Source organism: Rhipicephalus microplus, chromosome 2 (genome assembly GCF_043290135.1).
Source record: "Rhipicephalus microplus isolate Deutch F79 chromosome 2, USDA_Rmic, whole genome shotgun sequence".
NCBI classification, from domain to species: domain Eukaryota; kingdom Metazoa; phylum Arthropoda; class Arachnida; order Ixodida; family Ixodidae; genus Rhipicephalus; species Rhipicephalus microplus.
The window spans coordinates 16,517,631-16,532,502 of NC_134701.1; the positions used below are offsets into that span (position 1 = coordinate 16,517,631).

Consider the following 14,872-nt stretch of genomic DNA (forward strand, 5'->3'; position numbering starts at 1 on the left):
TGTCATCCAAGATTGCGCCTAGGACGTCGTTTTGTAGAAGCGAAGGCGATGCAGGCTGGCAGTGTCCATTTGCCGTGAAAGTTTCAGCAGCGCTGATTCAAAAGCACCCAGCTAGAGCCTGCACAAGGAAGGGGAAAGTCGATGACATTGTCACGGCGGTGCCGCTGTGTCCACTGGACTTGCCAGCGCACCAACTAATGGACTTGCCAGCGCACCAACTCACGTAAGCGTGTGCGTCAGCCAGCCTCCCCTCTCCTGTAGAACTCATTGACCAGCCCGCGCATATGGCCTCCTCCTCCCCTTCAGCTGCGCACTGGGACGGTGGAGATTGCGGCTTTGTTTCTTGTCATTCGCTGTGGAAGAGCAACACCACCTCTGTTAGTTTTGTCGCCCGACATGAGATTGACAACAGCAGCGGCAAACGTAAGTGCAAAAATAGAACAATCGAGCAGAAGTTGGCAATGTTGAAAGCCGTTGAGTCTGGCGTTGAGAAAGAAAAAAAACGTAGTGAAGATTTCGGCGATGGCGCCAGTGAGGGTGCCGCGGGCGACCAGGCCCAGACTTCGTGGGACGATCTCCTTGACGCTGGCGTTGTGCCTAACTTTCTGCACGTACGTTGTGCTGATGCTGACGCGGTGACAACGAAAGAGTTGTCAGATGCGGAAATTATGCGCGCGGTAACAGGGGTGCATGACGACAGTGAGGAATGTGTCGACACACCTAGCCTAATGCTAGCGAATCCGATGTACTGACGCCTCTGCAAGCGCTGGATGCGACAAGCTGGCTGCGACACTTCTTTGGTGCTTACGATGACTACGAGGAGGAACTCGAAATGGCTGCTGAAGCTTAAAAAGCAATCATCCACATGAAGAAGCGTCTGTAAAAGTCTATTGTGAACTATATTCTTCGAGCCAATCTTCCAGCTGGTGTGCCAAACTTGGGCGAAAACATAGGTGCATTGTTCTTTATTATTTTGCTAGTTTTTTGCCCTCTGACGGCCAATCTTCTCTGTGCGGTGGGCTGCTGCAATATTCCGTAGTCGGTACATTCTCTCTTGCTGGCCAATTGTCCGTAGAAATTGATAATGGCTATAACAAAGCTAATGGTTATAACAAAGTTATTGCGACTCCCCTTCATCTTCGTTATAATGTGGTTTGACTGTATACCTATGCTGAAGTGCTCCTAATAGTAAGATTACCTGCTTCAGAACTAAATTTTTACTACTGTAAAATGCTTCTAATAGCAAGATTACCTGCTCCAAAATGCTACAGAACAATTTTACTGCTCGAAAATGCTCTTGATTGGAAGAGTACGTGCTCTGAAATGCTCGAAAAGGAAAATTTTAGTGTTCCAAGATGCTCTTAATGGCAAGATTACTTGCTTTTAAATGCTCCAAAGTGCACCAAAACAAATATGTTACTGCTACAAAGTGCTCCAAAACTAAAATTTGACTGCTCCAAAAATTGCTCCAAATCGGCAGTCCCCATGGGATCACTGTATATGTAGGTGTAATTCACTTTGAGGAAGAAAGGGCAGGGTGTCTGCCAGCCTTGAGAACCTAGAAAAGTTGGGGAGCATAGACATATCTGGATATATCAGGTTATAGTGATAGAATTTATGAAAAACCTGGCCACGCCATGGAAACTGACAGCAGTCTTGGCAGCCATCGGGAAGATAATCTTTAGCTTTGATCAGAGCTTAAAAAGTTGCTCCTTCATCTGCAACCACAGTGAACACCTGAACAGAAGTGTAGCAAAAAATGCTTCTTCCACAGATTACACAGCATTTGTCGATTCCCAAGCCTGAAGTTACTCACGCTAATAAATTTGTGCGTGTTTGTCTTGGCCACGATCTCATTACACTTTCTTTTGATCATGTGTTAAATCTGTGATTATTTGTGCCCGTAGAAGACTATGTAAAAGAAGGGAACACGCCACCCTTTGCAATTCTTCCGCAGGATCGAAGAAGAAGTTGTCTCCTCAAACAGCAACTATGGTGTTGCGCTGCCTTCTGTTGTGGCCTGATACATTCCTATGAGCCTCCATCTAAGAAAAAAAACTACCAATGCACACACACTGTGCTCAGGTGCGTCTCTGGTCTATGTAATTGCCTGGTCGCTCAGGTTTTTTGTTAAAATGCTGTAACTCTCCCAACGAGTTCATCCAAACTACACAAAGGTCGATCATATGTAGTTAATGCGAGTGTGCTTGACAAGCACTGCACCAGGGTATCTGTGCAAGTTTGTTCACACAAGACAGTGCTTGAGAGCTTGTGTACGGAACCCTCTTAACGTTCCGATAAAGAAGTACTGCTGTTTGTGAAATGCAGTAATGCTATCTCTGTGCCGATTGCGCCACTGTGCCCCGGCTGGTACATTGTGCTACATTTCCTCAAAACTTGGCAAGTCTGCGCCAAACCTGCGTTAAAAGATGTTTTTCGACTTTAAGAAACAAAACTAACCACTTGGGGTTCTTCAATTGAAAACGACGTGGCGGTAGACACTGTACGACGCAATTCGAGCCAGGTTAAACTGTAAAAAAAAAGATCGCTCTTGCAATACGTTACTCAAGCGGTCAGATCACCATAACCACGACCGAAGTAGTTTTAGTGGCTCCCAGACTTATCAGGCATTTTGCTGCACAGCCAGCTTCTTATAAATACATTCGGAACTTGCCGCAAGACACTTAACCACTTGCAACTGCCAGTTCCAAGTTTGCAATCGTGATGTGCACTGCCAATGCCAGCAAAGCGGTGATTAAATTATGGCCGTCACGCATCGAGCGCTAAGGAGTGATAACTCTGCCAACACAAAAGCGGACGACTCGTCCCAATTGTTTGGACCTTCCTACTGCTTGTGTGCTAGTTCAGAAAGCAAAATCTTTGGCGACAAACACCACTTGCTGCCGCGTGAAGTCGATCGTTTCAGTTGGGTGCAGCACATTGCAAACATGTTGCCGCTGTTACTGCACGGGCGCTTGCTGTGCCGTACGCTCGTTTTTGTCATTAAAATATTCTTGATGCCTATCTCGTTCCTGACAGCACGTGAACACGGCGATGACGACCTGCTTTCATTAGTGGAGCGGTGTTGCACGAAGAGGCAGCGTGAACTGTGGTGCGGTGTCTTTGGGTTCTGGTTTGTTGAAAGCATGCAGTATGCTTACTACTGCGCCATGCCATGCTCTACCAAGCATGGTCGTCGGCAGGATTTTTTCTTAGGGGGTGCAAACCAGTGTTGCATCACGTCTGGATGAGGGAGAGAGCACTGGTATAACTTGGGTGAAGGCAAGTGCCCCTTTTGCCTCCCCCCTGCCGACGCCCATGCTACCGAGCAGTCAACCGAAGATGCTTACCATAACGTGATGTCAGCTAATAAATCATACTGGCGCGGTTCTTGCGTTGCTGTCAGCCTACCCTTGTGCGGTTCCAGTGCTTATCAATAAAAACCGCGTCGCTGTGCTGTGATAGTGTTCTCTTTTCATTTTCGGTCTGCTTCTACACTATTTAGGCATTGCGGCAAAGCTGACTTTCGGACATTTGCGTGGTGGCAAGATCGCACAGATTCAAACCCGTAAATTGTAGGTGGAGTAGAGTTGTGGCTTATTTTGGCCTTGAAATGTGAGTAGACAGGCCGAAAAACTGAGCACCAAAAGGTTTTGGCATCCGAAATTTCAGACGTTCTTCTACATTTCCATCTATGGGGTTGTCGACTCTGCCACGAAAACGTCTGAATTTTTAGCGTGGCTGCACACTTCGGCTTCCGGAAAGTCTGCACTTGCCTGTCTTTGTGCGTATTTATGTGGCTGGCATGCGCATTGCTGGATGCACTGAGACTAGGCATCGCAAAAGCCGTGTGCTGCTGCAGCGACCAAAGTCCACCCAGCAAACTTCAAAATTTGCTATTTCAGGACACTTTATGCTCAGTGGTCATGCGTGAAATACAGCTACTCTTCTTGTGCTTGAGATGACGCTTAAGGGGGGACGCGGCACTTCGGGACCGAAAATCAGCCAAAAAATCGAGTTTTCGCGGACCTTCTTTTCGCGTTCCCGACATCATTGCGCACCTATTTACAAAATTTCATAGCCGAATACCATCAACTTTTATCGTTATTCAACTTTAAAAAACCGAAAACGGGCGTCCTGCCCTTTAAATTGAGGGCGAATAGCGCAGGTTTCGGCTCTACTATACGCGGGAACTACGCGCTCGATCGGCGCCATTTTGGTCTTGTTTGAAAGAATGCGTTTTCAGCTGTTTTTTTTATTCAGTAAGCAACATTGAGCGTTTCCCCGGCTCGAAAAACGGGGCCTCAAAGACGAAGAGCCGCGCTCACTGCCATTGGCTAAACGGCGCACGTGACTGAAATGGCGCTTTCCGGTTGGTTGGAAGCTCGCGGCTTGCGCCTGCATACGCGATCCGACGCCATTTTGAAAGGGTTACCGCTGTGACGCCTCGAAATCGGCGGAGCACTCTGAAGCTTCTGATCGTATCGCCATGCCTGGAAACGCAAAAAAGTATCGGACCGTGCACGCATTTGGTCGCAGGAAACGCAAAGGTCGTGGGAGAAAGTCTACGAAGTCATCAGAGCCCTTGGTTGACTCCGACGAACGATGTGTCGACGCTCCGCGGCCGTTCAGCGATGGTGCGACCGAGCGTGTTGCCTCCGACGACGATGACGGTGAAGCGAACTCCGGACGACTACGAATCGACGCCAAGGTGGTGACAAACGCCGAAGTTGAAGAAAATCATGCCCGAGAGAAAGCGACGCTCGACCGGCTTTCATCGGCGCCAGCAACTGCACGGAAAATTGACTTTTTCACCGCGAGTTGTAGCGAGGCAACCGCACAGTACTCGGACCACGCTGCTCCTTATCTGCTTATGCATCTAGATATCCTAAACGCGATAATGGGTGCCTTGTGTTGCAAAGCCTGCCACGGACCGGCTATGATCGTCAGAGGGGATCGGGACTGCGCTGCTTATGCATCTAGATATCCTAAACGCGATAATGGGTGCCTTGTGTTGCAAAGCCTGCCACGGACCGGCTATGATCGTCAGAGGGGATCGGGACTGCGGACTTGCCGTGAAAGTGCTAGTGCAGTGTGAAAGGTGCGGCGAGATCGCGAATGAATGGACTTCGCCCCGCGCGAACGGCACGAAAACGTGCAATCCGTTTGAAGTAAATCTTCTCGCTTCGAGGGCGATGGTGGCTACCGGCAACGGCCAAACGAAAATGAACAATATTTTCGCAACAATGGGCATCGCACACCGCGGTATGCACCACAAGACGTTTCAGCGGCATTTGAAGAACATGCTGGCACCTGCTGCAACGCGAGCGGCTGAGTCCGCTATGAGCGAATGTGCGGAAAAGGTTAGAACAATTTATGATGACTTGTGCTTCGGCCACCGGGGCAATATTGCCGTTAGCTACGACGGCACGTGGAAGACGCGAGGCCATTCTTCCCACATCGGCGTGGGCACAGTTATCGAATTATTTAGTGGCTACGTGTTGGACTACGTCGTTCTTTACAACTTTTGCCTAGGCTGCGAGGTGGGCCCAAAGCCTAGTAGTGAGGGCTATCAAGAATGGAAGGCTAACCACAAATGCCAAAAAAATACGAACAGCAAAGCGGGGCAAATGGAAGTGGAGGCGGCTCTAATTCTATTTCAGAGGTCGCTTGAACGCCATGGCCTGCGCTACACAACTATGCTGTCTGATGGAGACTCTAGGACATTTTGCGCCATACAAGACGCCAAGGTGTATGGTTACATTGCCGTGCAGAAGGAAAACTGTATTAATCATGTACAGAAACGGATGGGCACCGCATTGAGAAACCTGGTGCAGAAACAAAAGTGCGATGGGAAAAGAGGCCTTGGTGGGAAAGGCAGGCTCACAGGTGAGCTGATCACCAGGCTGAGCACATATTATGGCCGGGCTCTGAAATCGCATGAAGGTGACGTGGGCGAGATGCAAAAGGCTGTGATGGCCACATACCGCCACGTCACCTCCACTGATGAATGCTCGGACCACAGTCTGTGCCCAGCTGGTGAAACTTCATGGTGTCGGCACAATGCCGCAAAAGCAAAGGGTGAGCCCGACCCCAGGCATGCCTACAATCTACCGAAAGACGTGGCAGAGGCATTACTACCGGTTTATACCCGGCTTTCGGAAAGAGCCCTGCTTCAGAGGTGCGAACGCTGCAAAACGCAGAACTCCAACGAGAGCCTACATTCGGTAATCTGGAGTTTGGCCCCCAAGGAGCACCATGCGTCCCTGTTCGCTGTTGAAGCAGCTGTTGCAGAAGCAGTGCTGCGCTTCAACACGGGCAATTTGAATTCTGCAACGGCAATCTTAGGGGAAATGGACATGAATGCGACAAGTACTGGTGCCAGGAGAGCGAGAGAAAAAGACCACCGTCGCAGCATTGTCTCCAACAAGAAAAGAACAGCCTCATTGGAACTCCGGAAGCTAGTGAAGAGGAGGCATGAGCACAAAATGCATTCAGACTATGCTTCTGGTGCGTTTTGAGGTTGTCTTGTTGCATCTTCTGCAATAAAAATGTGTGCCCACGTTTTTTCTCGATTTCTCAAAACGACAATTTTCATGTGCTTCCCATTATGCCGGAGCAATATCTCTTGTTCTATCTGGGTTATCATTACAATTTCTTTTTTGTTTCGAAGATAAATGCAGGGGATGTGTCGTAAAGTAAGTTTTATTGTAATAATTTTTGGAGAAAATTCTCTAAATGGATCTTTTGTTTCAAGTGTAGATGGGGAAATTTTTCATGTCATATTCAACACCCCACAACTTTGCGTCGAAATAGCCCAGAACAATGATTTATACTTTATTGCACACTGTGAACATACCGAATTGGTTCTATAGGTTGCACATCAATATCCAAGTTACAGTTAATTAGCTAATTAGGCCTTAATTGAAAAAGTCGCAGTTCATTATATCTTTAAAATTAATTGTCACAGCAAAAAAAGAATTAGATTTTTGAAATCGGCAGTAAAATCTACATAGGCTCTCCAAATTTGACTGAGGTACTCGCAAAAATAAAAGAGTTTTTGGAAGGTGTAGCATCCCCCCTTAAGGGCATTGCTTACTCTTGGACTGATACAGTAACTGCTTCGTAGCCGAAAACGTGTGCTGCTGCAGCGACCAAAGTCCACCCAGCAAACTTCAAAATTCGCTATTTCAGGACACTTTATGCTCAGTGGTCATGCGTTAAATACAGCTACTCTTCTTGTGCTTGAGATGACGCTTAAGGGCATTGCTTACTCTTGGACTAATACAGTAACTGCTTCGTAGCCGAAAATGTTTACTCTCAAATGGTCATTCAAAAGGTTATAACCTTTTGGTTAATAAAGGTTAATACCCTACACTGTTTCTCATGGTCTTGTGCTGCATTAAAAGAAGCGTTGTTCGAGGAACATAATTAACGAGCTGTATGCATTTTTTTTTACTATTGCTGTTCATAAAGCGCTGAGGTGCCATCACAGACATTTCTGTGATATTTTTTTTGTTCAAATATGTACAAGCTAATCTGTGTCAATCATATCGCCTTCAGTCATTTTAAAACAAGACGCTATGGCTCTCTATTTCATCCTTAGCTTTCTCTACTAGGTTAGTTTAACTGTGTGTGATATTTATAATTATGTGTTTTTTGTATTTTTATTACCTTGAATAGTGCGCAGAAAATCGTGCTTTTATCTCCTATTTTGTCATGGACACGGTACTTGTCTTGAAATCGTTTCTAGTGACACATGCTTCAAAATGCATTTTTGCCTGCTCCAAAACAACCTAGCCACCAGTAGCATCGCTGGGGGTGGCATTTTGCCTCTTACATGAAAATTCTTTCATGGAGTGGTGATTTTCAGCAAGACATGAATGGCTTCTTGAAAATATGAAGGAGGAGTTTCTTGTTTACGTAACAGACACGATGGTAGACCTATTTGAAGTTTTAACATCAGGTGGAATGAAGACCTGGAGAGGAAAAAGAAGGAGCTGTTGGATTTATCGGGTATTGAAAGAAAGAAGAGTACTGTGGCCCTTGTGAAAGAGCTTGAATCGCAGAAACTGGTGGAAGGTTCTCAGCTTCAGGTCCCCCCATGCTGCAGGAAAGGATTGAATCTTAAAACAGTCAAACCATTACCGATGCAAATGAATCAACTTCTCTGCTTGTAGATAGAAATTTATTCTATTTTAGTAGTGTAATAATGGTTTCCAGTCTGCGCAAGTGCTCCATGTCATTTTTTTTTATCACTTGGGGGTTTGTTTTCAGTGCAAATAGTTTTCTAAGTAGTCTTGCCGATCCTGGCTTTAAATCATTGGGGAAAACCTGGAGAAGTTTGGGAATTAGGAGAAATTGAATGGGTAGACGAGGAGAAATTGAATGGGTAGACGGTTCGGTGTGCACAATAACTGTCTCTCGAAGAGGACACCGCAGCCAATGCCCACACGGGGAAAGGGGATTAACAGGGGACAGAGAAGTAAAGACAAACCAATGCAATGCAACAACACTGGCTTAACACCTTAGCAGGAAAGAGTGACAGAAACTTGTTCAAATGTGGCTGAAAGGGGGTCAACATTTGCTTGAAAAATTGCACTTGGTAGCTTTGGCACGATACGGGGCTCAATGTACTAATAAGATGCATCTATGTGTGGTTGCTTAATGTACAGTGAAACCTCGTTAAACCGTAGTTGTTTGGAGCTCGGAAAAACTACGTACTAAACGGTAGTACTGCTTAACTAAAATAGTGTCAGGTCGCTTACTTACCTGTTAAAAAAGGAAACCTTCAGGGAGTGCAATGAAAGAACAAAAAACGTGCAGTAATTTATTAACTTCGTGTGACAAAGTCTGTAATCTTCATTTGACGACGCGGCGGCCTAACAGCAACGACAGCGGCCTCAAACTCACTTATGCTGTGAGCCAGCTTTTCCGCCAGCCCCCTCTTCTCGGCAAATACCCGCATGGCGCTGACGTAATGCCCAGCTTTGGCCACTGTCGGACCTGGATCCACCCGTGTTGTTGCTTTCCATGTCGTCCTTATCACTATCATTTGGCGACACTTCGACAACCGAGGCAACAATGGCTTCGTCGGACATGTCCGGAGATGTCTGCACATCGCTGTCTGTGTCTCTGAAGTCGGGGAAGGAAATGCCTTCCGTAACGCCCTGCCGCGCCAGCACTTCAGCTAGCAGAGTTTTCCAAGCTTCTTCTATGATGTCCGAAGTCTGGTCGATGGTGTCACTGGCGTCATCTGCGTCGCCCGCACACACACTGAAGTCAGCACGCTTGAAGCAATTTTGAGCTGTCGTTGCTTCAACCTGCCGCCACGAGTATTCGAGCAGGTGAATCGTGCCAATCAGGTCGATGGAGAATAATTTGCCACAGTCAATGGTGAGAAGAAATGGAGCAGATTCTTCTTGTACAGCTGTTTTACAGCTCAAATGATGCCTTGGTTCAAGGGCTGGGCAATCGCTGTTGTGTTTGGTGGCAGAAACGCCAACTTCACAGCCATCAGGTTGTCCAGGGCGACGTGTGCAGAAGCGTTGTCTAAAATAATAACAACTCTTCTGTTCTTAGCCGCAAAACGACAATCGATGAGGCGCATGTACTCCTCAAAGAGTTTTGCCGTCACCTATGCTTTGGTGTTGCTGCAATAGGTGACCCCTGATGGCAACCGGGCGCCTTTGAAACATTTAGGCTTCGCCGACTTTCCAATCACGAGGAGCGAAGTTTTGTCGGTTCCAGTCATGTTTACGCAAAACGCCACTGATATTCTGTCTTTTGCATGCTTGCCGCCAGTGTACGTCTCGTCTTTGAACGCGAGCGTTTTGTCTGGTAGCAGCTTAAAGAATAGCGCCGATTCATCCATATTAAAGATGGCATCAGGTGCGTAGTCTTCCAAAATGTTCTTCAGCTGACCATTTTGCCACTGCTCCGCGCCATCCACGTCAGCAGCAGCACCTTCTCCCGAGACAGTCCTCGTGGTAATGCCGTGCCGTGCCTAGCCTTAAATCTGGCCAGCCAGCCATTGCTGCACACGAAGTTGTCATGGTTGAGCTGCGAGGCAAAAACGAGGGCCTTCTCCACGAGCAGGGGTCCGCTGATAGGCAAACTTTTTGACCGTGCAGCTTATAGCCACTTCACCAGCGCCTCCTCTACATCCGAAAATGCCGAACCGCGTAGCCGGCATCTTTTCGCAGTTGAAGCAGCACTGCCGAGCAACTTCTCTCTGGAATTCCAAATTCCACACACCGTGGTTAACGGCAGGTCCTTTTCGTGTGCCAGCGCTGATTTTTTCGTGGCACTTTATGTCCGATTTCTCCTCTATTTTCAGCACTCGATGCTTTTGTCCCAGCTTCGGCATGACGCAAGTATGAAGCAGCACAAGCACACATACACAACACGTGAAAAACGACGCGAGAGCTGTACGGCATGGATCAACCAGAGAACACCTATGCACGGCGCCAGAGGAACAAAGAAAGCAAAGCAAGCGCACACTGTATTTGCGTGTGGCAGCTTGGGCTAGCATGACGCTAGTTGGTATGGCATGACGATAGTTGTAGCGCGAGAACAAAACGACGACACAGGGATAAGGAGGACACGCTCGTGTCTTTCGTGTCCTCCTTGTTTCTGTGTCGTCGTTTTGTTCTCGTCCTCGTGTTTGTGCAAAGTGCCATCGCGTGGACAACACCAGAAGCCTAGCCGGCCGAGTGCTTCTTGTTGCAGAAAAATCCAAAATATGGCGCTCACCAACACAGCCGCTATCATCATCAACACAAACAAGCGAGGCATGTTTCGATCTCTGAGGCTTGGTGTTCTGTCGGGACGCCCAGTGGGGGACGAAATGCCGCGGTGAGTGCGCAATGAAAATTGGAAAAAATTCTTATTAACCGATACATACGCGATAAGCTTGTATGGCTTATGCTGATACAAAATGCATTATGTTCAGTGGCCGCCGAGTCGGGGATTTGACTTCACTACTTTTAAAACGAAACTATTGTTTATGGGGGTACAGTTTAACGAGGTTTCACTGTACAAGAGCAGCCACCTCATACATTATTGTGGCATGTTCAAGAGTGTTTTTCAACCATTCGATGTAACCAATAGTTATAAGTCTGAGTCTTTCATATGTAGGGCCAACTGTGCTTTTTAATTATGCAACTGCCTTCTTGCCCTAGCCGGCTGGACAGTGCTGTTCCACCACCGAGGCATCTTTGTTGTCTTTTTTGCAGGACCAAGTACTTCTATCACGGGCGCCTCGATTGGGATGAAAAGAGTTCTGCAGGCCGCTATGTCAAGGAGAACTGCAAGCCACTTCAGGTGAGCCCGCCTTAGCCAGCAGGTAGCAGTCAAGAAAATTAACTTCTTCAAGGACATTGTAAAAAGGGGGGGGGGGGGGGGGAAGAGTGGTCTACAATATTGCATTGCAGCTAACGTTGCCATTTGAAAGGTTTGATGTTAAGGAGACTTGGGGCCATGCTTCTACCAACCTGTTGCTATCGGTCTCAAAGATGAATAAAATCCGAGTGAATTCTGAGTGTTGCTTCACGTTTACACATGGTGACAGCACGGGGTGCCTCATGCAAAAAATGCTTAAGACCAGTCATGCCTGTAAAGTTAGTAGGAACATACATACTAAAAATAAAAATAAATAAATAAAAAACATAACTGTGGGATAAAGAGTTGCGTGCAGCCATTGGACGCATGTTCGAGGCCCCTTTTTGCGATGGCAAAGAGTTGGGGTAGTTTGCTCTGCTACTATTAATTGGAGATTCAATTTATGCAGCAATACACTTCAGAGAAAAGTAAGTTTCTTAGAGCCCGCGTGTAAGTCTTAGGGCTCGTTGAAGCAGGCACTGCTGAAGGCTTCACTGACATCAGTAGTGTCCATAATATATGTATATTTGTAAAATTCAGTCATAAAGGGCCCCAAAACCCCCTCCGATATTTTCCCAAACATTTCAAGTTAACAAGCGCATTGCGTGCAGAATGCCGTCGTGATCAACGATGTCACACGCCGCAGTGCTACAGGTAGCGGGCACGCCACAACTTCGAAAAACAATAGCTTCTCCTTTCCGGTCCTTGCCATTCCCGCAACTGGCATGTGTGACATCACCAGTGAAACTCGATGACGTTACAAATATCAATGCTTTCTATTGGCCGAACGATAACCGACGACTTTCGGTCACTCTGCAAACAGCTGTTTGCGTGCACCGTGCTGTTCTTGATCGTGTTGCCACTTGCTAATCGACACCTGCAGCCTGTAACGCAACCGCCAAGTCTCTAACGTAGGGGAACGGGCCAGCACGACAGCAACAGCAATTAGTCAACGATCAGTGCACCCAGATGACTCACACAACACAGTTGACGACGAGCTGGGGCATTGGAGTGGCGCATTGTGGCAACCGGAAGTAGACGCTGTCTCGAACAGCACATTAGCGGTGACGTATGCCACGCGAGATGAAATGGGGCACTCAGCTGACTCAGCGAGGAGGGGCCAAGCTGTTTTGGAAGAGGGTAGCGTAGGAAAGAGGGAAAAAAGCGATCGTCGCATTTCGATCATCAAATGTGTGTAACTCCGCTATTAAGGCACTGTTTCGAAAAATTCTCACGGCTACTTGTTCGTTGTGAACTCGAGCACAACTTCGCCACCTCAACTAAATTTTGACTGCTGGGGGACACGAAATTGTTGGACACAAGGTATGGTCTTCCAGGACTTGTTTTCCTCACAAAGTGCACCCGGAAACCACATCGGCTGATTGCACTTCAAACTGGTGTCCTGAAAAAATAGTCTGGTTATTAATGCTTGGTTTGCTAGTAGAACAAAATAAAATTTCATTTCTTATGCATTAATTTGTGTGCTTGTCTGAAAGGAACACAAGAAAAACAACAGACTGTTGGGAGGAGTCACCATAATCGTACAAGGTGGCCCTGGAAATAAAACTTAAGGGGGGACGCGGGGATCAAATCGCGAAATTCTCGCAAAAAAACGAATTTTGGATAAGGGCAGATTTGGATTCTGCATCACCATTTCTATCGTATCTAAAAATATTTCCGCCGAAAACGATCTCAAAGTAAGCTTAAAAAATGTTTTTCTGACCGCGGTTCGCAAAAAGCTGGCTGAAATCTGCGCGAAAATGGCCCATTTCCGAGCGCGATACTTCCGCGCCTTCGCCGCCGCTCGCGGAAAGCTTGGTGTCACTGGAAAGCTTGCTTCACCGCCGTACTTCTCCCGGTGAAACCACGACTCTACGAGCTAAGATAAACGCACAAACAGAAAAAATGCGAAGGCATCCGCGACGCCTTAGACGCGCACCCATTGGTCGCTCCTGTCACGTGGTACTGAGCGCGCTCTGTGAGTGGCTGCTGGGACGCGCTTGCTTGCGCTGGTCATCTGCTCCGTGCACGCACGTCTGCTACGCACATGCTGGCGCACTATAGTTTGCGAATCCCCTGCCGATACGCCGATACGGTCGCCGATACGCCAACTCTTCTCTAGCGCGAGGCTTAGCGCCCGCAATGGATCGTCGCGTGGACCGGAAGCGCAGGACGAAGTACGCTTACGGGAAGCGTAAACGCAAGCCTCCTGTTGGGAAAACGAAGCAGTCAGCAGCGATTGAATCAGACGAACCGAGTACCGCGTCGCCACCAAGCTACGTGTCGTCGGAAGCCGACACCTGCTCGCTGCCGATGCTCGGCAGTGAGGCCTATGACGCGGGGCCGTCAACTAGCCGCGACGTTGCGGTGTGGCCCGAACGCGAAAGAAGTTTCGTTTTCGCTGCGGCGGGTGACGATGCGGTGCCGGCTGTTCGAAGTGACGGTGAATCGACGCCTGGCAGTGACACTGAAGACCCGGGGCCATCAACTAGCCGCGGCATCACGGTGCGGTGTGAACGCGAGAAAAGTTTCGTTTTCGCGGCGGCGGACGACGACGTGGTGCCAGCTGTCCAGGATGTTGGCGATCGTTTGCCTCAGCGGAAGCGCACCGTTCAAATACACCTGGAACCTCGTTTCGTGTCCTCGGAAGGCGCCGAGAAGCAAGCCAGCAGTGTCCGCGATGCACTTCGCGAGGTGTCGGCAACGGAGCGGAAGTCCGGGTTCGCGCAGCAAACGGAGCAAACATCGGCAACAAAAGAGGATGAGTTCACCCTAATTCAGGTTTCTGCCATGAATTCCCTAATAGGACCTGCACTCTGCCCAAAATGTTGTAAAAAGACTTTGTCAGTGCAGCATGGGACAAAATTGGGCCTGGCAGTAAAACTGGTACTTTTGTGTGCTTCCTGTGGCCCTATTCATTCACCTTGGTCATCCAGTAGAAAATCCGAAGGAAGGGCTTTTGAAGTCAACCTAAGAGCCATGCAAGCAATCAAGTCCATTGGAAAAGGGCCCACTGCCCTGAATGACTTCTGGGCTACAATGAATGTCTCTCATCGGGGCATTCATCAAAAAACCTATCAGGAACACCTAAAAAAAAACATTCAAACCAGGAGCAGAGGAAGCTGCACAAAACATCTTTGCAGATGCTGTGCTTGCGGTAAAAGACGTGTACAGTAAGATGCAGCCATCAAGCCCAAACAACATCACAGTTGTGTATGACGGCACGTGGCTTACAAGAGGCCACAGCTCACACATTGGGGTAGGATGTATTATTGAGTTTTACACGGGGCTTGTGCTGGATTGCACGGTCCTTTCCAACTTCTGTCTTGGGTGTTGTCAACAACCAGCAGAGAGCGACCCCAACTTCGTCACTTGGGCTGAGAAACATCAATGTCAGAAGAATACTGATGTTGGCTCCGGACAGATGGAAGTGGAGGCTGCTCTGACACTTTTAAGGCGCTCTGTCAGCAGGTATGGCCTCCGCTACACC

The 14,872-nt window shown here is 48.0% G+C and overlaps 1 protein-coding gene across 4 annotated transcripts in view; it reads left to right on the plus strand.

The window, feature by feature from the left end:
- Doa (CDC like kinase darkener of apricot) overlaps positions 1-14,872 on the plus strand; it is a 129,902-nt gene that overhangs the window by 95,843 nt on the left and 19,187 nt on the right. For all 4 annotated transcript variants that reach the window (XM_037420312.2, XM_037420310.2, XM_037420311.2 and 1 more), the window contains exon 9: positions 11,238-11,325. In XM_037420312.2, coding sequence (XP_037276209.1) covers positions 11,238-11,325 — 88 coding nt within the window. The remainder of the gene's footprint in view (positions 1-11,237; positions 11,326-14,872) is intronic.